Source organism: Lutra lutra, chromosome 10 (genome assembly GCF_902655055.1).
Source record: "Lutra lutra chromosome 10, mLutLut1.2, whole genome shotgun sequence".
Taxonomy (NCBI): Eukaryota; Metazoa; Chordata; class Mammalia; order Carnivora; family Mustelidae; genus Lutra; species Lutra lutra.
The window spans coordinates 1836679-1863048 of NC_062287.1; the positions used below are offsets into that span (position 1 = coordinate 1836679).

General features: G+C 45.4%; 1 protein-coding gene across 2 annotated transcripts in view; it reads right to left on the reverse strand.

Annotated features, from left to right (window-relative positions):
• PDGFD (platelet derived growth factor D) overlaps window positions 1–26370 on the reverse strand; it is a 227689-nt gene that overhangs the window by 76308 nt on the left and 125011 nt on the right. The window contains exon 2 of one of the 2 annotated variants that reach the window (XM_047692878.1): window positions 912–1098. In XM_047692878.1, the coding sequence (XP_047548834.1) occupies window positions 912–1098 (187 nt within the window). Of the gene's footprint in view, window positions 1–911; window positions 1117–26370 lie in introns of both variants that reach the window. The other variant, XM_047692877.1, reaches the window with a different exon arrangement.

The following is a 26370-nucleotide window of genomic DNA, read 5'->3' on the forward strand; positions in this document are numbered from 1 at the left end:
GTGGTCCTAGAAAGATATCATCACTGCTGCTATTCTTGAAAGAAAACAACAGCCACGTGATAAAAGCTGTCGGCCTCATAAACATGCCACAAAGGACAGCCAGATTTGAGGCAGCCTCTTTTCATGCGTCGGAGGGAAATAAAGCTGCTGAAAGGATTTCTTCGGCGGCTCAACGGCAATGGAGAAGGAGCGCGTGGGGTTAGGTGCGGGAGGGAAACAAAACCCTTCCCCGCCTCATACATGCTAATTAAATGACTCTGATGCTGGGAGCAGACAATTCAAGGAATAGCCGGGGCTTTCTCTGATAAATTCGCTTGGAAGGGAGATTATGGAGCATGGTTTTCGTCGACTACTGGTGCAGGAAGGACACGAGACAGCCCGTCTGAGTTGCTTCCAGACCCGGGGGCTCACGGTTCTTTCTCACACGGATCTGAGGCCTGTGATTTCAGGGTAGGGCCCTGACACGGTCCTGGCCACCACCCTCTCCCAGGCGGGGGGAGATCAGGCCATGCATTGGTCACAGCAGCCTGGCTGAGGTCCTGGAGCCCAGCAGGGCAGGATCCTCCGTAAGCCCATGGCAGGTGGGTCCCAGAACCACCCTGGGAAGGGGGCTGTCGTGGACACCCGATGCGTCTACCTGCTCACAAAGGCGGCTCGGGGCCCGGCCTTCACGGGCCGTCGTGGGCCCGTGTTTCTCTGTGAGGCCCCAGGTAAGCAGGCCCTTTGCACAGGCGGTCCGCGCTCCCATGTTCCATCTGCCAGGATGGACCCTACGGCTCTTCGGAAAGGAAGGGGGACGACACACCTCGAGCAGGTCCCCAGGGCCCCTGAGGGAAGTCTGGTGGGACACCTTGAACTGCCTTGCCTTCACCTTGGAAGTGTGCCCCTGAAAGGGTTTCCTCCCCGCTCACCTGCAGATCTCATTTTCGGCTTCCTCGAGCCCAAACTGCTGGTCAAAGGCGAGCTGTATCCTCGTCTTGTCCCGCGACCGGAGCCGCCACGTCAGCAGCAGGTTCCTGGGGTAGCTGTTGGGGAAGCGAGGACTCTGCACGTGGCCGTTTCCCATCACCTGGATGGTCTCGTCTCTTCGGTACAAGTCTGTGAGGTGATTGCTGTCTGTTAGTAGTCACAACTGGTAGAAATTAGTATGTTGCTCCAATTACAGGAAAGCAAACAAAGACAGTTTAAAAACATCACATGTTAAAGCGTGTCCTGGTTTTATGGAAGAGCAGAAGGCCAGACGGCAGCCCTCGGGTTAAACAAGTGACACCCGCACTCCTTCTCCGACCCCCACCTCCCAGGCTCCCGCAGGCCCACATGAAATATTTTGTACTTTGGGAGCTCCTTTAGCATAATTTGGGAAAAGAAAAATGAAGAATTATCTTAGAATGCGGGTTCATTTAGATCAATAGGAAAATAAGTAAATGATTTCAAATAGTGTTTCTTTCCCTTCTTCCATGTCATTAAATTTTTTTTTTCTTTTTCCCTATATGCTGGCAGTGCGACGACATAGCTTCAGTGAGGAGCACAGGTCAGACTCAATAAACATTGTCACATGAACAAACAAGAGAGCGAAATACAGAAAAGAATTTCATGGGGCTTAGTGACCACTTATTTGTAATTCAAACAACACTTTCCAGTGGTGTCTCCATCATAAAAATCATTATTTCTTTGCCTTAGTTTTTGGTGACTTAAAGATCTGATTTTTTTTTTTTAAGATTTTATTTATTTGAGACAGAGAGTGAGCACGAGCGAAGGGAGGGGGAGAGGGAGAAGCAGGCTCCCCACGGAGCAGGGAGCCCCATGCGGGCCTCGATCCCAGGACCCCGGGATCATGACCTGAGCCGAAGGCAGATGCTTCAATGACTGAGCCACCCAGGAGCTCTTAAAGGCCTGATCGTTATTCTAGTTTCTGTTTTATCATAAAGAACTTGTCTGGTCCTTGTCCAGGGTTCCTGAGAGGGAACTCCTAACCCCTTAGAATTTCCCAGGTGACAGAAGGGTCTTTGTTATTCATGGTGGACCCTGGGGACCACACCAGAGTTTACACAAATGAGGTCATTAGCCAACCGTGGGTCCCTAAACAGTTTCAGGATGGTGGCTGGCTGGGCCATAAGACCAGCCCTGTGGTTAGAGGGCTAGGGCTTGGAGCCCTGACATCAGCCTGACCTCCCACCCTCCCTGGAGGAAATGGGCACCAGGGACTGGGTCCAGTCACACAGTTAGTGATCCTACCCATCACACCTGCAGAATGAAAGCCCGAGAGGCTCTCCGGTCCCAGGGGCTTGGGTCAACCTCCTGGGCAGCGTACACACAGAGGGGCTAGGAGGGACGTGTCCTGGGGACATGAAAGCTTCCTGCCTGGGACCTTCCCAGACCTCGTCCCATATGTGTCTTCATCTGGCCGGCCCCGATTTGTAGTCTGCACCATGAAACTTAATAGTAAAACTGTGATTATAATGACAGTGCTTTCTTGAGTTCTGCACGTCGTTCTCACAAATTAATCAAACCCGATGGGTTTATGGGGTCCTGAATCTGCAGCCCGCTAGTAAGAAGTGTGGGCTGACGGGTTCCCCCATCTCCAGTTGGTGTCTGAAGTGTAGTCTCGTGGGTGCCGTGCCCTTCGCCTGTGGACTCTGACCTCCTCTCTGTAGGTCTGCCTTTACATCTTCCCCAATATCCAGAGCTCTTTGCATTCTAGACTTTGGCTGCTCAGACCCTGCCATTAGTGGGCCTCCTGCCCCCGTCTCCTTGCGTTCTCCCACAGACCGTTTACTCTGAGGCCCTATAATTCAGTGAGCCTGGTCAGGGAGGCTTAAATTGCTGGTGGAAACCACCGGGAGGTGGGGCTGCCCGGGGTGGCAGGCAAAGCTTCCCAAACAGCGGAGGAAGGAAGAGGGGGAAAGCACGTGACACTCAAAAGCTTCTCTCCTTTTCACAAATGTTCCTGCACACAGGAACATAAAAACTCCATATTATGGAGTTTTTAACTTGTTCAGTGTTCAACGTGTTGCACTTGCCCAGTTTGACTCTGTGTGGGAGAGAGAGTGCTCGAGGAGCCCAGGGGCTGACAGGAGCTGGTCTCTGGAAACCAGGACAGGAGGGACAGCTCTGGCTCTGCGGCTTCCTCTAGCCTCCCAGGTGCCAGCGAACGTCTCTCCTAACTGACCCTTCCCTCCTCTCTTCCTGGACCTTATGCTGAAACGGAGCCATGAGAATTGCCTGTCTGCTCGCTTTGTTATAAGGGGCTTACAGGAAATGAGGGAGAGCTGTTTGCCAGGAAGAGAGAATGAACTATCAGCCAGTCAATCAACAATCCTTTATTAGGTGCAGACTATAAAACATAATGTTTTGCAGTGTTGTTAACCCTTTTATCACCGGAGTTTTTACCTTTACAATTGCTGCCCTATTTCCTTACCTTGAGTACTATCATTTGCTTAAGATTTCTCTAAATTAATTTTTTTTAGAGAGAGAGAGAACATGCATGCACAAGTGGGTGGGAGGAAGGGACAGAGGGAAAGGGAGGGAGAGAATCCCCAGCAGAACCCCGCTGAGTGGAACCTGATGTAGGGCTCGATCTCAAGCCCCGAGATCAAGAAATCAGGAGCCGAAATCAAGAGTTGGAGGCTTAACTGACTGAGCCACCCAGGTGCCCCTCTAAGTGAGTATTTTTAATCAAAAGCAAATCTATTGTAAAACGAAACTTTGTATCAGTGTAAATAACAACTAGATAACCACTGGCCATGAACAGAAGGTACCCGTAACCCTAAAGATACAGCGATTGCATTTAAAAACAGGCACTGAGGTGTTCACATCGCTTATTTGTCGAATAAGGAGTCTGAGCGGCACATTTCCGTCTGGTCTCTTTCGGGGGTCGTCATCAGTGTTTGGGCGCTTTTAACATTCCAGACGCTAGGTGACGTTTGGCTCTAGTTTCAGAATGCTTAGAGAACAGTCAAGTGTCTTGCACCTGAGAAGCAAAGCCCAGGCACACCTTGCACACCTCCGTGAGCCACGTGTGGAGAGGGGAAGCGCTGAGGCCAGGGCCGTGGTTGCTCGGAGCCCAGAGAGCTACGGGGCTGGGCGGAATACGAGGTGTGTATACCGGGTCGCTCGAAGACGTCTGCAAACAACCGGATCTGGAGCAGAGTCCAAACGGGCCCCGGTGGGACCCAGGGCAGGTGGGGGCACCTGTGGGCTTTACAGGTAACCGACAGACACTGATGACAGCCAGGCAGAGGTCCCTGCCCTCCGCAGAAGTGGACACAGAACACAGGGAGCTCAGCGAATCTAGGGGACCTGGGACCTCATGACACAGAGCTGGTGGCGGGATCGCGGTCTGACCCGAGACAGTCTGTCCTCGGAGCACGTGCCTGTAACCAGAGTGCTGTTCTAGTTGCTAAACTATAGAACTATGAAATACGTCATTGTTCATAGAGAATAATTTCTTTTTTTCCTTTTCTAAAATTTAAATTCAATTACTTAACATAGTGTGTATTATTGGCTTCAGAGGTGGAGGTCAGTGATTCATCAGCTGCACGTGTCACACCCAGTGCTCATCACATCACGTGCCCTCCGTCATGCCCATCCCCCAGTGATCCCATCCCCCCACCTCCCCCTCCAGCAACCCTCAGTTTGTTTCCTAGGGTTAAGAGTCTCTTATGGCTTGTCTCCCTCTCTGATTTCTTCTCAGTTTTTCCTCCCTTCCCCTATGATCCTCTGTTTTGTTTCCTAAATTCCGCATAGGAATGAAGTCATGTGATAACTGTCTTTCTCTGATGGACTTACTTCGCTCAGCAGCATACCCCAAGTACGCTTATATGGCAAGAATGTAAGTTCTTTATTGCACAATCAAATTCAGAAGGAAGTTTACATCCTCATAAACTCTGAGTTATGCATTTGATCTTTTCTTTAAAGCCAATTAAAATGAAAAGAAAAAAACAAAGCCACATGTTGTATTTGTCTGTTCTGTCCCCAAACCTTTAAACAAACTCAGCTCATCCACCCAAGTATCCAAGGAGCTCGAGGAACAGCACCTCAGGCCCCAGCACTCATCTCGGGGATTCACCTAGAACCGCGGCTCTCCAGGTGTGTTCCCCAGATCAGACTCATTAACATCACCGCAGAGCTTGTCAGAAATGCAGATGACCGGGACCCACCCGAGACCCACTGAGGCAAGAGAGCTGGGGGTGGAGAAGAGCGCTGCTTGTTTTAAGAGAGCCCTCCCGGGGATTACTCTGCTGCCTGGGGGAGAACTGCCCACCCGGCTGACCACCTCACAGGTCCCGTCATCTTCCTTGCTCTTCCCGACTGACCTGGTTCTTCCATGTCCTTATTGGGACTCTACACCTCAAGTTCAATATTTCATCTTACCTCTCCAGCTGATGACCTGTCTTGGGCTCACTTTCCTGTCTTTGACCTTGGAACCTCCTCCAAGTCATCCTTTCTGGTGCCCAGTGACCCTAAGGCGAGAGGCTACCTGTCTTACTGACTTTGACACAGAGCACCTGGGTGTCCCCCGCCCCCATCTAGCTTCCTCTGTGTCATGGAACAGAATAGTTCCTGGTCCCGACAGATACCTGTGGTAATCCTCTGTCACATAACACGATGCTTAAGAGGGAATGGAATCACGGATAATGGCAATATTCTTATTTATTCTCAGATCATGATATTACCTATGACAACATAAAAGGCAAAGCCCAGACGCTGAACAGTTAAATAGGATTGAAATACTTGGCCCACAGGAGCAAACGATGATCCCATTACAGACTGTGCCACCGCACAAATGCAGTGGGACAGGACAGGCATACGCATTTGCCCCACTGTCTCCATAAGACATCTGGGAGCCAGCAGCATGACTGAAAGAGAACCAAAGAATGGTCACTGGACTCAGAAAATTCCTAACGTGCAAAGGGATATATTACAAAATATAATTTGCAAAATGGCTGCACCATATATATCACAGAAACAACATTTGCCAGGACTACACCTGAATGATATATAAACCAAGGAGCCCCGCTTCTGCTGCTAACCCACCACAGCAAGACTACTTAATCTGGGAAGGGAGCAATGCAGTTGATAAGAATCCAATTCTGTAAGTCCATCGTCAATACAAGTTTATGTAACAAACAAGGAGGTAGTAAATATCATTGCTCTCCTTCTCTTTTATTTTATTTTATTTTATTTATTTATTTGACACAGAGAGAGAGATCACAAGTAGGCAGAGAGGCAGGCAGGGAGAGAGAGGGGGAAGCAGACTCCCTGCTGAGCAGAGAGCCCGATCGGGGGCTCGATCCCAGGACCCTGAGATCATGACCTGAGCTGAAGGAAGAGGCTTAACCTACTGAGCCACCCAGGCTCCCTGTTTTTTTTCTTTGAAATTAAATTGTTTTGTTCCTTGAACAGGTAATGAAACCAGCCCCGAGAAGTTAAAGGGATGTGTTGCAAGCCACAGGAATGTAGGCTGGTGTGTGTAAGAGTCTTGAATCCAGCTTTGCCAAGTTCTGGTCCCGATGGCTTTCCCTCATGACCACACACAAGAGCACTGGACCCACCATGTCATCCTTTTGGCTTCTGTTTCTTAAACTGATACTTAAGGGGGCCACATCACGTGACACTCAAGATTCTGTTCAGGTCCAAGGGACATGACACCTCACCCAATTTTCTTGCAAGGGGATGGGGGTGCCAGTGGGTTGACCAAGACTAAGTGGTCAAGAGTGAGGCAAAGATGGGACAACAGAATCTGAAATGCCCAATCTCCAATGGGACAGACACTCTTCCGTCTAACAAAGAAGTTATACAGAGTCATACTCTGTCGTCTAAAAGAAGAGTGTGAATGGACAATTTCAACAAGTTGTTCAAACACACACTTAGGAAAATCTTCACTTCTTATAAACTAGAAAAGTATCCCGGGCTCACAGCTCACTGCTTTGCCCACAGATTTGTGCTGAACACATTGTAGAAGAATTTAAATAAATCTAATGTGGGAACAATATATTCTCTGTTTAGCAGGTTTTAAAGCTAAGCGGGGCTGGTTAGGGACAGGAAATAAGAACTGAAGATACTCAAAGGTGCTTCATTATTTCGTTGAAAGTCTCACAGGAAAGTAAAAAGAAAATATGCAGAGTATTACATTCTTCAGGGAAAGGACTATGCCTTGTAACTCCAGCACCAAAATATTTTCTTTTTTTTTTTTTTAAAGATTTATCTATTTATTTATTTTGAGAGGGAGAGAAAGCCGGGGGTGGGGGGAAAGAGCAGAAAGCAGAGGGAGAGAGAGAACCTCAAGCAGAATCCCCGCTGAGCACAGAGCCTGACACGGGGCTCGATCTCAGGACCCTGAGATCACGACCTGAGCTGAAACCAAGAGTCAGATGCTCAACCAAATGAGCCACCCAGGTGTCCCCCAAATGTTTTATTTCTAAGAAATGTGATTCTGATGTAGCCAGTGGGCCTGACATCGTGGGGGATACATTTGGCATCAACATTAAAGGATTATTTGGGGGAGAATTCCACCGGAATGATCCCACCTCCTCTTCTGTGCTATTTCCATCCAACTCTGTTACCACCAAGTTCACGACAGCCAGTCTGTACCACACTTGGAAAACCTGGGACCAAGAAAGACAAGAAGAACCCTGACATAAAAGCGGGGGGAGGGAGGGTTGCCATTGTGAGTGGGGCCATGCTCAGATCTGTCGAGCACCATACAGAGTCAGGGGACTGAGTGGAGGTTCCCACCGGGTGCAAGGCTCTAGTTTAGAATAGTAAGCTTAGCAAGACTAATCAGGGGTCAGGTCTGTGCCTTGCCTAACGTGTCATCCTCAGTATTGCTACAAAGTGAAGGCAGATTATCTTTGCACCCTTCGTCCGTGGCTAACAACACAGTGTAGAAAACCTTCCTAGGCTACAGAATAGCGCCTCATTAGTAAGACGCAGCTCCACAGCTCCACAGCTCGGCGCCTTGTTGAAGAGACAAACAAGAAGCAGGGAGATGTGGAGAATATAAAAGAGGGTAGGGCAGGGAGTCTCTAATTTTAAAACGAATAGGTCAATTTGTAGAACAGATCCTAAAACACACAACTGGGATGAAATTGAATTTAATTAGGAGATAATTTATGGGAAATTATCTAACTTAAAAAGCACAGGGTTGGAGTCTCACCATGTGAACTGCTAAAGGTGAAAATTAGACCTCGTTAAAAATGTTCGTTTAAAAATCAGTGTGAGAGCATTTTCGACATTTTCCCCCCTCCGTGTTTCCCAAGGCACCAAAGCTTGCAATCAATGAACTAAATTCTTCCCGGGACTGTTGGTGGGGACATCTTCATTAAAGAAATTTTGGTTAACACCTGGCATGTTTTCCTAGTGAACACTGGTTCTTCCCAAATCCCCTGTCAGCTCTCAAACAAGTCACCTGTGCTCATTCCGCTTCTAAGCACCTTGAGAGCAAAGCTGATTAAACATCAGACATTTATTTAGAATTCTCCAGCAGAGATTTTTCTAAGGACTCCAGTCGTCATACAAGAACCTTTCCCTTCATGAAGATTCAGGGAGGAGGGAAATGGTTGCCTGCCAGTTATGTATTATTATTATTATTATTATTATTTTAAATTACAGTTCCTTTTGGCACAAACCAAAGTGTTACTGTTTTATAAACAAACTTCCTCAGAGTAACCATTTGGAGTGTGTTTTTGGAGGATAATCACTTGATCATTCCCTGAGCTCAAAAATGATTCTTCTTTAAGAATTTGAGTCTATCAAAATAGAAAAAGAAAAAAGTACCCTCAATTCTTTTTGGATGTTGGCCAGAAACAGTCACCAGGAATGCCGTGATGCCCAAAGCACTGGACTGATAGTTTCTACTCCTTCCCTCAGCGGATCTCTTAATGCACAAGGTTTTGTTGTGTTATGGCACAACACTTAGGAATTATAGGAGCTGCTCCCACCCACGGGATGATCGCTCCAAGACCCCTGTGCATGCCTGCACCACTGACTGCTGTATACGCTATGTTTTCTGGGAACACGCACACCTCCGAGAGAGCTTAATTTAGGCACAGTGAGGGATCAGCAATAGTAGCTAAGACTGACCCACAGCAACTGTGACAATATACGGTGATGACAGTCCTGTGACTGTGGGCTCTCCCAACTGTACTCGTCCCTCTGGGGATGATGGGAGGTGACAAACCACATGGGCGTGGTGACGTGGCAGGAGGCCAATCCTGACCCTTCGACTATACATCAGAAGGAAGATCACCTGCTTCCAGACCATCGATGACCCAGGGCAAATGACATCGGGGAAAGTAAAATCACAAACAGGGGGTAGGAGACTAATACATATGCTTTCCTTCAAAATAGCTTCTATTTTATAGGTATACTCTAAAATGATTGCAAAATTCTATTAAAATGAAAATTAGCTTTGGCCTATATTTAGAAGATTTAAGAGGGGTGAAAATAAAAATAGCCCCAAGAATCTACGCTGAATTTTATCTCATTAGGATAATTCCTATTCATTAACTCTCTAATAAGCCTCTTTTCTTTTACTGTAATCTTTCTGTGTTGTGCTGTTGCTTACATGAGGAAGACAGGAAAAGAGTGAATCAATCATATGCAGAACTGTGGCAGACGGGGAGGGGCAGTGCTGAGTGGGATGACAGGAAATATTACAGAATCAAAGAGAGAGACCTTTTCAATTATACTAACTTAACACCTAGAAAACAAGACAATTATAATGACAAAAAGATCTACTTTAATCACTGCGAACACAGCTCAGAGATACAGAAAGATAAGAGGCAAAATAGCAGGAAAAGTCATGTCCAAGAAAAATGAGATCTTCCCTTCTCCCTAGGAAGCACTGATTATATGAAAATTAATATTCTTACAAACAACGTCAAGGAAGACGAAAAAGTATGAACTTTGAGTCTTCACGGAGGGTGAGAATTTTCTCAAGTTAGTTTGTGGAGTAAGTTTCAGGAAGCAGTCATCAGCCCAGCAAAACTGCTATGGGATCAGGACAGTGTGGAACGAAGAAGACGATTCTGAACTATCCCCTGATTAAGAACTTGATTCACGTGATGAAGACAGAATATTTTCCCAATCACGTTTGACTAAAGATTCATCAAATGCAAGAGAAAACTAACTGGGGGTTCATATCGGCTTTCTAATTTGTGATCTGTGTATCCCTATTTGCTATGTACATTAATTATCTCTCGTGTAATAGACATGAGCACATCACGGGTACCTATAATTACACTCACATGTTTATTAAGCTACACGGCCTCGGTGCTCTTTGTAGAGTGAGTCGTTTTTCAATACTGAATGTCCGTGAATTCCAGAATTTTTCGCATATTCAGATTTCAAAATAGGGAAATATTGTATGATTACTGTTAAAGGTAAGGGTCCAGCTGTCAGGAAATAGAGCAAGTGAGGGCAGAGTTTTGTCTGTCCAAATTTAGTCATGCTTAAGAGATAACAATTCATCTCAAACTTCAAACTCGGGTATGTTCACGGGTAGCATTATACATGGATGAATTATAATTTATATTTGGATATCTAACTGTAATGTAAAGTGCCTTTCCAAGTCTGCATTAAAATGGAGCACAAAAATGAAAATGTCTCTAGGCATATAAATGAGTGTGCAAACAAATGAAAAATATAAATAGACCAAAAAAAAGCACCCCGGAGAAATGATATCCTTTCCATGTTCTCTTGTGAAGAAATTATCCAGTGCTTTACAGGACTGAAGCTGAGAAGAGACATACAAGCACAGAAAGCTGAATTTTGACTTGTCGTTGAGCTTTAAGTAAACAAATTCCCTTCTTACCTCAGACATTAAAATAAAGGCAGAAGAAATTACTATATATCTCAGAACAGGTCAAAGAACTATCAAAGCTCAGAGATATTAATGCAAATAATTCACACAGTGTGGTGTGATAAACTTCTATCTGTCAATAGCTGGTAGCTTCTGGGAGAATCCGCTGTCCGATGCACTGATTCTAACTCCCATAAGCCAAGAATTATACTGCAATTAATTAAACAGAAAATGCAGATGGATTCCCAGTACTCCTCAATCTTTCTTAAAAATATTTTGAGGCCCAAAAGTGCTAAGCTCAGCAAACCAAGAACACACGTGCATGCACACACACACACAGAGGTCATGAAAAAGGTCATGTTACCTTGGCACTATGTCTCCACACTGAAGGACAGAAATAAATAAGGCTTTTGAGGCTCAACTCAAAAAAGGCTTGAACTTGGACTTCCACTGGGATAATGAAATAGAAGAGTTAAATTTTTATGGATGAATTCATGTTATTACCATGTTATAAAAAAAGAGTTTTGTGTGTTCTCAAAACAGATGCGTTTCCCCACATAAACTATTCCAAAGCTATGCTGGGGCCATGTTGGGTTTTGTAGTGGACAGTGCTTCAGAATGGAGCCAAACTCATGTCTGCTCACCGGTCTCCTGCCAACAGGTCTCTCCAGCATGGTGGCCTGACCTGGTGAGCCCTCTCCACCTTGTCCTGTTGTGGTCACACAGGAGGGGCTGGATGGTACCGGCCTAAATCTCACTTCTTTTCACAACAAAGTTTTCATTGTTGCTCACACTGCATGTCCATCTACTTGGGTCGGGGGGGCTCTGCTTCCTGCTTTCCCACTCAGGGACCCACCGGTTTTCTAAATGCTTCTGTTTGCAGAGCCCTGGCCAAAGCTCATCGTGTGGCTAGATCCAATTTCCAGCAGGGCAGCCTCCTGGAAGTGACAAGCAGCTCTAGTGATGACCACAGGGCTCTGCTTGCGTCCCCCACACTGAAGTGAGGGCTTGACTCGTGTCTTTGTTTTGCGATCAGTAGCAGAAACTATCCACGCTCTGGATAGCATCCACTGTTCTTTTGCAATAAATCTTTGCAGAGGTGGTGGGAGAGATGTTGGGGAGAGAAACCGATAGGGGCAGAGAATTCATAGATGAACCCCTGAGGACCACGGAGGAAGAAAGATGTTGGTGAGTTGCCAGAAAAATACATTTGAGTAAGGGAGCTTGACCGTCTTCAGACTTGTCTTGTTAGAGACAGCAAATGGGTTTTATTTACCGAGTGGGTGAACGTGAGTGGTGATGACCTCCTGTGATATTAACTTAGGATTCTGAGCCTACATCTGTTTTAAGTGGGGGAAGTGGAAATGAGCATCTAGGTCTGTTGTGGGCCCAGAAACAACCCCTGTTTGCATCACTCACTTTCCCACTGACTCATACTCTAGGTCTCCTCATTATTCCACATATAGGTTTCCTCTTACCTGTTCGACAAGATTACAAACTGCTAGGTAGGTGTGTTATTCACAGTGGGTACCCAACCGATAACTTGCTTGATGAATCTTTGCTTGGAAGTAACAGAAAGATTGGGTGGTTTTCCTATTTAGGACAAAGAAATCTCTGGGCAAATTAAATCTGTGTAGAACCTTATTTACATGTTCTTCAGGATATCTGTAAATGTTAGATTAAAGAGTAATTTTCACAAAAAGCTAATATTCTGCTAGATATGTCTCAAGTACTACAAGGTGCTTAGTGCCTATGGTCTGTTTAGAACACGAAGGAACCTAGTTCATTGGTCTTCATTATTACTACACATTCAAAAGCAGAAAATCCCTTAAACGCAGGACAGAAAATTTTGCTCTGTTCTTTGTTGACTCATTTTTGTTGCATCAACCATTTCTAAAGATTTTTATTTATTTATTTGACACAGAGAGAGAGATCACAAGTAGGCAGAGAGAGAGAGAGAGGAGGAAGCAGGCTCCCTGCTGAGCAGACAGCCCGATGTGGGGCTCGATCCCAGGACCCTGAGACCACGACCTGAGCAGAAGGCAGAGGCTTTAACCCACTGAGCCACCCAGGCGCCCCGCATCAACCATTTCTAAACAGTAGACCTCAGATTTCTGTAACCAGTTCTGCAGACGGAGAGGGGAGACCTGGACAGATGAGCTAATACTTTGGGTTTTATTCCGCTCCTCATCTCCACGCTTTACACACCCCGTCAGTCTACACTTGATCTTAGCCAAAAGGCCGAGAAGCGATTACACACCCCGTCAGTCTAGTGCCGCTCACCACATACCCACAAGCTCCCCCACGGAGCTTAGCACCAGGCACAGTACCAGGACCTGGCGGATAGTAACTGAGCGTCCATTACAAGAGTAAATGAATGAACAAATAAGAGAATTTCATGAGTGACAGATGATGGAAGAGACCGTTTTTCATCTCAAATAAGATTATCCTGCTTACTCTCTGTAACTTTCATTTTAACACAAAAATTTTATAGCAAACAACAGTATTTTTGATAGGAAAAACTAAGGGAAATAACTGAGATACGGTCATGTATCTGGAGACTGTCTATCTATGTATCTGTGACAGAGTCGGACTGTGACAGAGTCGGACTGTGACAGAGTCGGACTGTGATAGAGTCGGACTGCCAAACTAGAAACCTGTACATACCCCAACCCATAGTGTCCTTCATGATTATGAAGGCACTTGGAACACAGCGTGGGTATATGAAACGTGTGTCACCGGAAGGCAAGCTCGCTCTCGTGCTGGACCACTCCTGCGGTCATCTAGAATCACTTTTTCTGATGACATAGAGAAAAGGGGGTGGCCTTTCGTAAAGGACAATTCATACCAGCATTTACGGAGTACCGAGAATGCTAATGGTGTGTCTATACACAGTTAAAAGGAACCTACCTAGGAACTCAAAGAGGCATGCTTCACCCTAGAAAACTGGAAGACGACTTGGAAAAGATGAAGAGTGATAGATACATCCCGGCAATCTGTCTGGCTTCCTTGGGATCGCATATATTAATAATAGAATCTCATACACGACTAGCAGGAAAGAATCTGAAGCTATTTTCTGGGACAAGATCCAAAGTGGGCCATCACTCCTTAAGCGTTTACTCAGATCTCCAGGAGCGCCTGGTAGGAATCAGGGGTCACCTTCAGACAGCGTGTGGGCTTTATGTGCTCACTCCAAGTCCAAGACAATGTGGTAGAAGCTGCCAGTTCCAGGTTCCTCCATTACAATTGTTTTTGCAAAGGAGAAGAAAAATAGAACTTTCTATTCCCATCAGCTTAAGGCTTCAAGAATATTGCCATGGATCTGTTGCTCTGAACTCTTATAATGATATTTTTTATGTCATTCATAAACCATGCATAATTGCTTTTAAACTTTACTAGATTTCCTTCTGAAACATAATAAAATTATAACTTTCAAATTGAGCTACAGTGACTAATCCTCTGTGAGACTGACTGCCGCAGAAACCAGATGGCAGGAGAAGCCGGCCGCTAAAACACAGCTCTGTTTGCTTCTTGGATTGACAGGCTACTGCCTGAAAAAGAAATGAGGATTTTGTTTATTCTCAGGGGGTCTCAGGTGTGAACGAAGCTGCATTTTTTAAGGTTAATCTTAGAAAAATAGCAGTTTCAGAGGGAAGAACTACTACAGGCAATTTCTTTTGGTACTTCAAATAAAAAAGAAAAGATGGCACTGCCTTTGCATCTGGAATATTTTTTTAAAAAGCATTTTAAGGGATGACTGTGTGGCTCAGTGGGTTAAGCCCCTGCCTTCAGCTCAGGTCATGGTCCCAGGGTCCTGGAATTGAGCCCCGCATCGGGCTCTCTGCTCAGCAGGGAGCCTGCTTCCCTTCCTCTCTCTCTGCCTGCCTCTCTGCCTACTTGTGATCTCTCTCTCTCTCACTCTCTCTGTCAAACAAATAAATGAAATCTAAAAAAAAAAAAAGCATTTTAAAGCACCTGTGCACAAAGGAAAATTATATATTTAGCATTTTCCTTAAATAAGACAGTTTTCTAACTAGTATCATACTGTCTCTACATTAGACCTAAAGATATATAGATATATACACACACATGGGGAGAGAGAGAGAGAGAGAGAGAGAACAAAATAGGGTTTTAGGAAGTGAGACATCCAAATAAATGGAAAAATTACCAGTGCATTGGGGCACCTGGGTGGTTCAGGAGATTAAGACTCCTGATTTCAGCTCAGGTCATGATCTCAGGGTCGTGAGATTGAGCCCCGAGTCCAGCTCTGCACTCAGCAGGGAGTCTGCTTGAGATTCCCTCTCTCCCTCTCCCTCTGCCCCTCCCAGCCACAAATACACACTCTCCCTAAAATAAATAAATAAAGTCCTTTAAAAAAGCACCAGTGTATTAATATGTTAGACTACTCCAAATGTCATGTTTCACCAACTTATGAGACCACGTATGTTTTGCATGTGATCTTCTGTCTCTATTTTCACGTTTGATTCATCGCAGAGACCCAAAGGCCATGCCGTCATGCACGCAGAGCGCTCACACGGAAACTACACTGAATGCCGGCTGGTTCTTTCTATCCATTCCATGTGTGTCCTGCAGAGTCCAGAAATCTCTACAGAAATACATTCTCTCCCAACTCATCAAATTTTGAAGAGCAGAGAGCTCTCAAGAAATATCTGCTGACAGAACCCTTCTGAAATTCTGCCCACGGGAGAGACCCTTTGTTTTATTTGCAGGCGTCACGAGTTGTGATCAAGTCATGGACCTCAGAAGCTCACGCAGGCCGCGCGTAACAGATGAGCGAGCAAACGGCTGGACCATAAAGACAATGTGTCATCTTGGATTGGAAGGGTGGGTTCACTCAAGACACTGAGATGTCATCACGGGCGCCCACCTTTCCCCTCTGCCAGCCCGGGCATGCGGGCTTGTCTCAAAATCTGACAGAGGTTCTCCAAAGCTCCAGCCATTTCCTCCTCATAGGTCGGATGCAGAGGCCAAGAAACAGCCTTCTTCTACACGAATCTCATCCTAAGAGAGAGAAACTGCTCTGGAACCTCACACCCTCCAGCAGGCAGGCTCTCCCTCAGACACACACCACACACTGCTGGGCCGGGGGAGGCTGGGCCTCTCCCCAACCTCATGTCCACCTACCAGGGTTCTGTGAGGAAGAAAAAACATGCAGGGAGGAAAGCAGAGTGGCCACCACAGGCAGTGAGTTCACAAGTGTGCTTGTGTTTTTACCGAGGTTTAAAAGGCTGCGTGAGATACATACCCAGCCAACGTCTCCTGAGTACACACTACCTCAACACGGATAGGGCCCCATGACCTCTGCTGGATTGAAAGGATGGACATGGCATCGTTCTTCCTCTGGAAAGGGTGTTGTCAGCTGTCTGGGGTGAAGGGAGGTTGGCAGGAAAATCTCTCCTTCCACAGTTGGCATGCAGTGGCACTTAGGAACTATCGGTCATATTAGAATTTGGTGAGGGGAAGTTCTCTTTTTCAACCCCCAGATGTCTCTGTGTCATTAGAAGTACTTGTTATCATCTCTTTGGGCTTCTTCCTGTCAAGCTTCCAGCAGACACAGACAAATGCCGGAGACTCAGATAGGAAGATCTGACCTCTACGTGTGGACTAACACTGATTTAATAAAAAAATAAAGTGTGGAAGTCTTGGTATTTTCTCTCATCCGTGGGGTTCTCTGTGGGTTCCTGACGTGTGCCTCACAAACACTGACTCAGCAGATACTACCTCCATCTTTACCTTCGTACGTAGACCAGGACACTAATTTCTGTGAGGAAGAGCTGGCTACTATGGCTGTACCCGTGAGTGCCTCCCAGAAGGGAAGTGTACCATATTTGGTGTAAGTGTTATGGGTAGGATCATTGGGGTTGGCTCGACAGGCCCTTTTGTGTGTCACTGACATTTATACCTCTAGAAAGACTTAAAAACTAGCACAGTGATGACTGCTGTTCTCCCTGGTGAATAACTGTGGTACAGAAGGGTTTTGTAATTAAAAAACAATCAAGAGTACCTTATGATGGTATATAGTAAGTGGGGGGGGGTAACACTTCTTGGGTCAGATATTGTGACAGAAAACTTAACACATGTCTTTTTATTGACTTTGCCTGAAACACTCACTCTCTTCCTGTCCTCCATTTTCCAGACCAGAAGATTCTGGAAAATAAAGACTGGGTCTCATTCACTGCTGTTGCAGAACCCAGTGGGAGATACTAAAAGGCTTTCAGTATACATGGGACAAAGGAATGAAATTCAGAATATTCTCAGCACAAGCTAATTCTATGGACAGTCACAGAAGCAGGCAGCACAGGAGAGGTCAAGCAATTAGTCCGTTTGTTGACTAAGTTAGTTCACTTGCAGTTTTTTCTTTTCTTTTTTTCTTTTTAAGTAGGTTCCATACCCAGAATGGAACCCAACATGGGGCTTGAACTCATGACCCTGGATCAAGACCCGAGCTTAGATCAAGAGTTGGATGCTGAACGGACTGAGCCACCCAGGCACCCCTCATGTGCGGTTTGGAAACCAGCATTCACAAACCCTGCAGGCAACCCCTGACATGTGCCCCTGCTGGGCTGTGTGTGGGGGGGGCGGTTTCTGCCCAACTCTCATGACACCCTGTTCTCCCTGAACAGCAATCCAGGGGGTGCCCAGGTGGCTCCTGTTCCTCAGCGGTGACATACAGACAGCAACGTCTATACCAGATCCTGGGGGCCCCCAGCCCTCGTGCATCTGTCTGTTCAGCTGTACCCTTCTCTGCCTCCCTTTTCTGCCTGGTGAATGAATTTGAACTTGGGCCTCCAATGTGTAGCACAAGATGAGACCCAGAAATCCATAAGAAATAAAGGATTCAATGATAATGAAAGAAAAACTCTTCCTTGTCATCAACCAAATTCTACCACATTATGACTTGTACCTATTTAACCGTAAACCATGAAAACTTACTTAGCATTTATTATTTTGTACAGCGATAGATGCTATGGGGCATAATTACAAAAATCAAAACAAAACAAAACATAAATCCTAATAAAGCAAGGTACAGAGATGGAAAATCAAACCCATTTAATCGTGAATGCCAGCTCCAAACACATGTGACGTTCCCCGGAGCAGTGCCCTGGGACCGTTTCTGAGACTGCACAGGTGCTCTGGGGAAAGAGCTCCAGGTGTAATTAATACCAGCCCTGAGCACGGAGCAGGGATAGACAGCAATATACCCATCTGCCACCCCCACTGGAACAGGACTAAGAGGCATGAGCTTTTTTTAAAAAAAGGTGCATTTGAATGGAATGGTTGGTGTTACTTCCTATGTGTCTTTGAGGAAAATCAGGTAATGTAGGAGGCATTTTCTTAATCTGCAAAACAGTGATAAGATTGACTTCCCTGTGGGATGGTGAAAAGGGCCCCCGCCTCAGAAAAAGGGGAAATTCTTTACAAAATCTAAAGCAGAAATAAGAGGAATGTCACTTAATTAGGCAGACATGCAGAAAAATAACACAAAGGAGTAAATTAACAATGCATTCTCACGGCAAACATTTTAGGAGTTCAGAGAATGCGGGGCAATTTCTTAGCCCGATTTATTGCTTCAGAGAGTAGAAGTAACCTATGTAATAAAATGTAGAGACGTAGACATACACTTAATGTTTTATATTTGGCTTTCCTGGACTAGTTCTAGAAATGTTAGGCCCCGGAGCTATTTCATTAATTTTTTTCCTAATAAGTTTGACATGACTGTGACTGTCGACATAAAACACTGAAAACATAAACCCCATAATGTGTGACCTGATTTTATCCACTCAATGTGCCAAAGACATTACAGATAATTTATTGATAGCTCCTAAGTGAAAATAAAAAATGGAAAATGTTCCAATCTAACAAGAATGAGATAATATGAAGACCAAAGCAGGTATTAATAACAGAAATAATTATTCTATTCTATCACAGCTGTAATTTGATAGGTACCTTGTACACATCAGGGAACACAATAAATTATTTCTAAAGTATGCTGAAAAGGCAACGGAAAACACATTTTTCTATTTAAATCTAAGGAAATGACTATATTTTAAGAGTATGGGGCAGGATATGGTCCAATTTTGTACTTCTTTCTTCCTAGGCCTTAACACAAGTGCCAAGTTTCCTATCCATCCTAACATTACATTATTCCCTGCACGAACCTGTCCTACTAATGGAACCATTTCAACAGACAGGACTGGTAATGTAATATAAAGGTACTGAATTCATTATATTTTAACTTAGTTCCGAGGATTGATGTATCATCTAGAATTAGGGAAAGGGTTGAAATATTGGATTAAGGGTTCCATTTTTCTTGACCAGTTCCAGGGTAATGCTTCTTAAAGTGCCTGTTGGCCATGAAATGAAGAGCTGGGGCCAGTTTGAAAATTAAAATACAGCTTCCATCACCAAAAATTTCTTGCTACAATATACAATTTTAGTAAATAGTGCACTCAGGGTCATAGTTAATCTACATTTGGTACAAGTTCCTTATCTTACTCTGGACTAATACCGAAGGATTTCTGGGACTGACGGCAGTCCATGGATTACATATGAATGGCGGTGGTCGAGGGAAAACTAGAAATGGACTGATTCTCCTCAGTCTGACCTACTGAATCACAATACTTATCAATACTAGAATACTCTACAAAATCCTTGCACAGCATCGCTTTGAGAGAGAAAAGGCACTGGGATCAAGTCTTGAGGTCATACTACAGTTGGTTTCATTACTGCTCATATCATCCCACTTACTCATTCTCCCACAATGTCATCATGATTTGCCATATGACTTTCTTGGAGTCCCTCTAGAGTCAATCCCTTCATTTTCCTGCTCTACTGATGCTGGGCTTGGGAATCAGATTTGATGGAGACAACAGAAAGGAGGAAGAACTGATGACCAATTCTGAGCCTAGACCTTAGAAGTCATCCTATGTTTCTATTCAAACTTCCTGTGCTTCTGCAGTTGCCATGAGAAGCACATGGATTGGGTAGCCTGTTAAAACAAAGAGGAGAGACACAGGCATCATCAGATGTGGATCCAACCAAATGTAGAAGGCTACACCATACAAGCCTGGTCTAGGTCTATCACACTCCATTTGACCTCAGACACATGAATGAGAATAAGTAATTCTTGCTTTAAGACACTTTAGATAGGGGATGGTTGTTACACAGCTTTTTCTTCAAATAGCTAACTAACACACATAGCAGGGAACCTTGCAAGAGTCAAGGAGAGGAGGGCTGCTGAGAGGGATGGTGTGGGAGAAGCTATACTCACATGCTGGCTCTGGGCGTGGTGGACCAGGAGTCTGTAACTAGGTCTGTGAGTAGTCTGAGGACAGAGTACAGAGAGTCTCAGCCAGGGCTCTGATACGAGGCAAAGACCATCCTTCCTTATTTTCTTCCCCAGTTAGTGAAGCAAAAGACAAAACCAGAATGGATTACACAGAGACCAGAACTTGTTAGTGAAAGAGGAAAGTTTTAAGCTGAGATAGAATAGATTTTCACCATTTACAAAAGAGAAGGAACCTTCTGCTGATCGGAGAGTACATGGAGGCTGGCAGGAATAACACCGCACTGCTCAGTTTTTCTCCTTAAAAGAGTCAGAGCCCCGTCAGAGTAGAGTTCTCACTCCACAGTGTGGACCCAACTGATTTCCTGCTCTCCTTTGTATTTTCCCATCAAGTTAGGACTTAACAGATCCCATCAGGAGAGTGTTCAAGACTGGATATTTGGACTCGCCACCTCAGACAGATTGCTGCAGTTAACTGTTGTAACAGAATAATGCTTTCATAATTAATATTTACAGTGTGACTTTACAATAACACACACTTTCTACAGCACTAACGAAGAACGCCTCTTACCCCTCCAACTTCCTATGTCAACTTCCAAAATGCTTTTCTCCAGTTCCAGTGCCAACCACACAATGAAGAAGGAAAAAAAAAATCTGACCTTAAAATTTATAACATTGAAAGTGATACAATATTTTACGCTGGTTTCTGCTTTCACAGGGCAGAAAGGTAAAATGCAGTGTACGTAGTTGAACCTTAAGAAACTGGTAGTTAAATTTAGGTATGTGCACACACCCTAACTTTACAGGACTGTTGTTCTGTTAAAGTTTCCTGGATACTCTTTGGGTAATAACCATATAAAAATGCAAAAACTGCTTTTATTTTTTCCAAGGTCCACTGGTTCGCACTTCCGGTTGGTCAAAAATGAAAACTACAGAACAGTTGCAGCCTGAAGTAACAACACATACACACAGACCTTTGATTTAACAACCAGAGCCAAGCTCTGTGGCAGCTTCCTTAATAAACTGGCTACAGCCATTCTGGGGGGCTCCCCAGGGTGAAATGTTCCACTTTGGACAGCTTCGTATATAATCAGAAATCTGCCACAAGTGGGACCTTGAATGTCTTCTGGAATGAGGTATAATTAGATAACCAGCCTCTCTAGCAAGTAACAGCTGCATGACGAGCGACAAAAATACGTCTTCTGAGCAGCGTCTTATTCACATCTTTCTGAACTGCAAACTTCTCTGCTCCGGTGCGTGTCGGATAGAACGCCGACCATTCTGTGTTTTGTTTTGTTTTGTTTTGTTTTGTTTTGTTTTGTTTTGTTTTGTTTCAGGAAGCTCTTGGTCTCAGAAGATTCAAGCTTCCTTCTGCAATTAAGGCAAAGTTCCTTTCATCTCACTCAATTCACCAAAGACAGACTCATAATCGTTCTAGAAATGCTCCTACCTACTGAGCGACGTTTCAGAAGTGTTGATTTTAAGTACAAGGGGAAAAAAAGATGGTATTGACTATTTTCTTATCAATAGTTCTTGCCTTTTCATGAAAAAAGGACGCCATTTGATCCATTCTTAGTAATTTAGAATTTCTTAGAAATTGTTTGTAATTTCTCCTAACGTCTCATCTTATTATCATGTAAAAGCAATTCACTGTTAAGAAATGTCACCTAAGTGTTCCATGAGACAAATTATGCAGCCGCAGAATAGGTTAAGTAAATGTAGCCTGAGGCTGGCCACACAGACGCTCAGCCTGTCTCTTCCAACACGGAGCTGGTATAGCAGCCGGTGTGAACTCGCAAGTGGAATTTCATAGGTTGGCAAAACGCCTATTACAACTTTCACATTTGCCGCAGACATTCTCTTACAAACTATTTCCCTGTTACATCTACAAGTCAAATTCACAGTGAAATTCCCACAACCTGAGTCTCTAACATTAGCCAGATTTTAATACGCAAACATCGATCGCTAAGCTAAGGAAAAACGGTGCTTTACAAAGCTGGGTCACTTTGGCTGGTGTTAATATGATCTCAAGGGCGTCTTCAGTATCTTTGCTTTCTACCAGCTCTTAGAAACTTAAACATACCCCATATTAACTCAGGCTGTGAGGGAAAACGTTATCACATACGCATGAAGAGGGGCTTTCCTTTGGGACCCTAGTGAACGAGAAAGTCTCACAAAACACAGAGTTTGGCAATTAGGGTCAAGAAGTACCTTTCACCTTGTGCTATACCTTTGGAGGATAAACAGAGGTGAATTGAGAGGATTAAAATCTCCAGCTATGCTCCTAAAAATACAGTTCCACATGGCGGTATCATGCAAGGAAAAATGGAACACTGACTTTTCATGCTGTTTCTCTATTCATACATCACATGTAGAACAAATTGGCCACAGAATACACATTTTCTTCAAAGAACCACAATAAGCTGACTGAATTGCATACAAATAACTGATCCTAAAGTCAGTGTCTAATGTTTTGCTAATATTGTCAAAACAATGAGAGATACACAGAAGGCCCCTGTCAAACAGTGTGCATACAAATTACCTATTTGCACGTGTAAGTGTCAAATCCGTATCATCGCTCCTGAAGAATGGATCAAGAAGTTGTGGGCAGAATGTGCATCAGATCTTTTTCTGAGGACGGTAACGTGAGGGCTGCTCTAAAGTAAGCCCCAGATCAATGCCAGGGGGATTGCTCGGGCCGCAGGATATTACCGTCCAGAGCCTCCTTTACAAAGAAAGAAATGGATACACAGCACGAACAGTTTCAAAGTAGAGAACTGAACTCAGAAGTTCCATGCCTTAAGACTTATGCCAAGGGGCGCCTGGGTGGCTCAGTGGGTTAAGCTGCTGCCTTCGGCTCGGGTCATGATCTCAGAGTCCTGGGATCGAGCCCCGCATCGGGCTCTCTGCTCAGCAGGGAGCCTGCTTCCTCCTCTCTCTCTGCCTGCCTCTCTGCCTGCTTGTGATCTCTCTGTCAAATAAATAAATAAAATGTTTAAAAAAAAAAAAAAGACTTACGCCAAACCATCTGTCGGATACATTTTATTACATGTGGTAATTACCAAATACATACAATGGTGAGATTTACTCACAGGGCCCTCGGGGATCTGAATGAGCCAGTTTCGAGCAACAGGTGAGAATCCTGTTACAGAATGTGTAGGGTTAATACAAACGCTGCTCACCCTGAACCCCGAGCCAGTACCAAGATTTTGACCGGACGGTGTGAAGTCTGAGTTCATCAGCTTTTTGTAACATCAACAGGAATTATTTGAGACTCCACAAGAAATCATTTGAGGAAGAATATTCATAACACAATAACGAACATGGTTCCCCCCCCCCCACCCGTGAATTCACTTATGGTTTCTCTTCAGGCGCTGACACGGAGACCCTGATGAGGGTGTGGGCCGTCGTTATCGGGAGCTCGTTCCAGGGAGCACCGGTGAGGAGGTGGGTAAACTGAGGCAGAGCAAGAGGGCGGAGCCCAGTGTCGCTGGGAGCACCTCCAGTTCAACCCCTCTGGGGAGCCACAGAGAAGAGACTTGAGAGCCGCCACAGAAAGAGGGAGACGCCGGGGTGTTCATCCCCGAATCTCATCCTTCGCTGTGTAGGAGTTGTCTCTGTACTTCCGGGTTGAGGAGCACTGAGCAAGCTCCCTGGTGTGGGGAAACCGAGTCACAGGAGCGCTGGCACGTGCAGGAACACAAACGTGGGAGGAGTGGTGGGGCAAGCAACGGTGTCGGCTCCCCAAGCACGAGCACCCCAGCATCCCAGCTGCGTTCATCCAGCAGAGCTGTGAGGCCTGGAGCGACATTCCCAGCCACTAGGAAGCACGGGGGACTTTCAGAATGTGCTGGCTTCTTTGCCCATCTTCCCTTGCAGCCATCCTTACCATCCTTACCACCGCCCATCAGGTCTCCCTGAGACCCCTGATGAGGTCGGCGACATCCTGGGCTTGCCTGCCCCATAGGCCAGTACCTTGGCGGGGGGGGGGAGTGGCGAGGGGGCGCTCCCGCTGGCCTGCCCTCACCGCCGTGGCTCCCCACTCTGTGCCTGGAGCTGCCCTGCTCTCCAGGGCTGGACACGCTGGACACGCCCCCGCTGGACATGCTGTGTTAGGAAAGGCCTCGGCCGCAAGCGTGGCCTTCCCCCGAGCTTCTCCGCAAGGCGCGCAAGGCCGGCCTTTCCCTGGACCCCGTCCTCCTACTCTGATCCTAACTATGCTGTCCTAGAGGAAGCTGCCCCAGCCACTCAGCCAGAGCGTCCGACACGGAGTCGTCTTCTAGCAGGATCAGAGCGCCGTGCTCACACCTCCACACCCATCAGTGAGGGTGGGAAAGAACAGAAATTCTATTTGTATGTACTGTAACTGCTCCATTTAGTTTATTTTGTTGAAAGATTTACTTATTTATTTGGGGGGGGTGAGGGGCAGAGGGCAAGAGAGAGAGAGAATCTTGAGCAGACTCCCTGCTGAGCACAGAGCTCGACACGGAGCTTGATCTCATGACCCTGAGATCACACCTGAGCCAAAATCAAGAGTCAGACGTTTAACCAACAGAACCCCCCAGGTGCCCCATTAAAGAGGTTTATAAATATAATCATAGAGTGCGTGAGTGGACTTTTTTTTAAGTAATGAGATGCATCACTAAAAAGGTTTGAAGGCCCTGCCAGGAAAGAGGTCAGATCTGTTGTCCGTAGCCCCAGGACCACTGACCTCTGTTAACAGACCAGTTCTTGCGGGGAACTCTTAGATGGCTGCTCTCCACGGCGCCGGGAAGTCCTCCATGCTTGCAACCTCGGGGTCTCACGGTCACACTCACCATCCGAATGCCTCTGGGTATCCACTGTGAGGGTCTGCTTTCCTCAGCTCTGTTATTTGCTTTTTGTTTTTTCTTTCAAAAGGCCTTTAAGGAAAGTGCCCTATGGAATGAGGCCCTCTCACTGTCCCATCTAATACTTAATGGTCCCAGGGATTCTAAATTATAGTTTATGGGAAGGATGATTCTTACATTCTTGGTATCCACCTCGACGGTCTGGCCGCATACAATGCAAGCATTACTAACCTGATTCACTCTGCAACACTTTTCCACACTTACTTATGGTGAATGGACAGTCTTTACACTGTGTTCTGTCTGCTTAACCACCCTAGAAGCACCTTACGAGCACGGGCCTCGCTGTTTCCTTTCTGGGACCTACAAGAACACCTTGCAGGTTGTGATGGTTAAAAACGACCTTGAGGGGCACCTGGGTGGCTCAGTGAGTTAAGCCTCTGTCTTAGCTCAGGTCATGATCCCAGGGTCCTGGGATCGAGCCCCGCACCGGGCTCTCTGCTCAGCGGGGAGCCTGCTTTGCCCCCTCTCTCTCTGCCTGCCTCTCTGTCTACTTGTGATCTCTCTCTGTCAAATAAATAAATAAAATCTTTAAAAAAAAATGACCTTGAATAAGCTGTTGACATAATGTCTTATGAAAGGATCTGCTTAGTCAACCCTTGAAGACTACTTCTTGGTTTTGAGACAGTTTTGGTGATAGGTCTTGCTCCTGTTTTGGGCAGTGCAGAGTACAAGGTGGAAGGGGGCAGGGACAGCTCTAAAGACGCAAGAACACTCAATCCAAGTCTAGAGGTGGTTAAAAAATCAACCTGCAGATTTCCTTCAGGATTTGTAAATCCCATCCTCTCTTCCTACTTCCCAGGTTGCTAATTACTGTGTCTACTCATATGAGGAAACAGGAACGGACTTCGGTAGGGTGTTTTTCTATTTACAAGTGAAATTTAAATGATCCGTTAAGTCTACATGGAAATCCCATGGAAAAGAGATTATTGTCCTCATCCCCATTTTACATAAGAGGATAATGAAGCTCAGAGAAATTAGTGCTTTGTCCAAGGGCATTCAGATAATAAGTGACAAATTCAGGGAACTTAAACCCTATTTTTATGACTTTAAAGCAACAAGAGGCTTTCTATCTCACTGGTCTGTATATCTTAACCAGTTCATATGTGTGCATGTGTGAGAAAGTGAGAGAGTGAGAGTGAGACAGAGAGACAAGGGGACAGAGAGAGAGAGAGATGGAGAGAGGAGAGAGAGACTGTTTTTCCAGAACTGCAGTTACAGAACACTGTTGTTTCATGTAAGGATAGAATAACACATCTTGATTCATTTTTCGATTCTAGTTTCTGAAGATGCCCGTGTTTGCTGACCTCCCTGTTGGTCAAAGAGACAGCAGAAGTCAACGGTTTTCAAGGAACAGAACACACAGCTTTCTT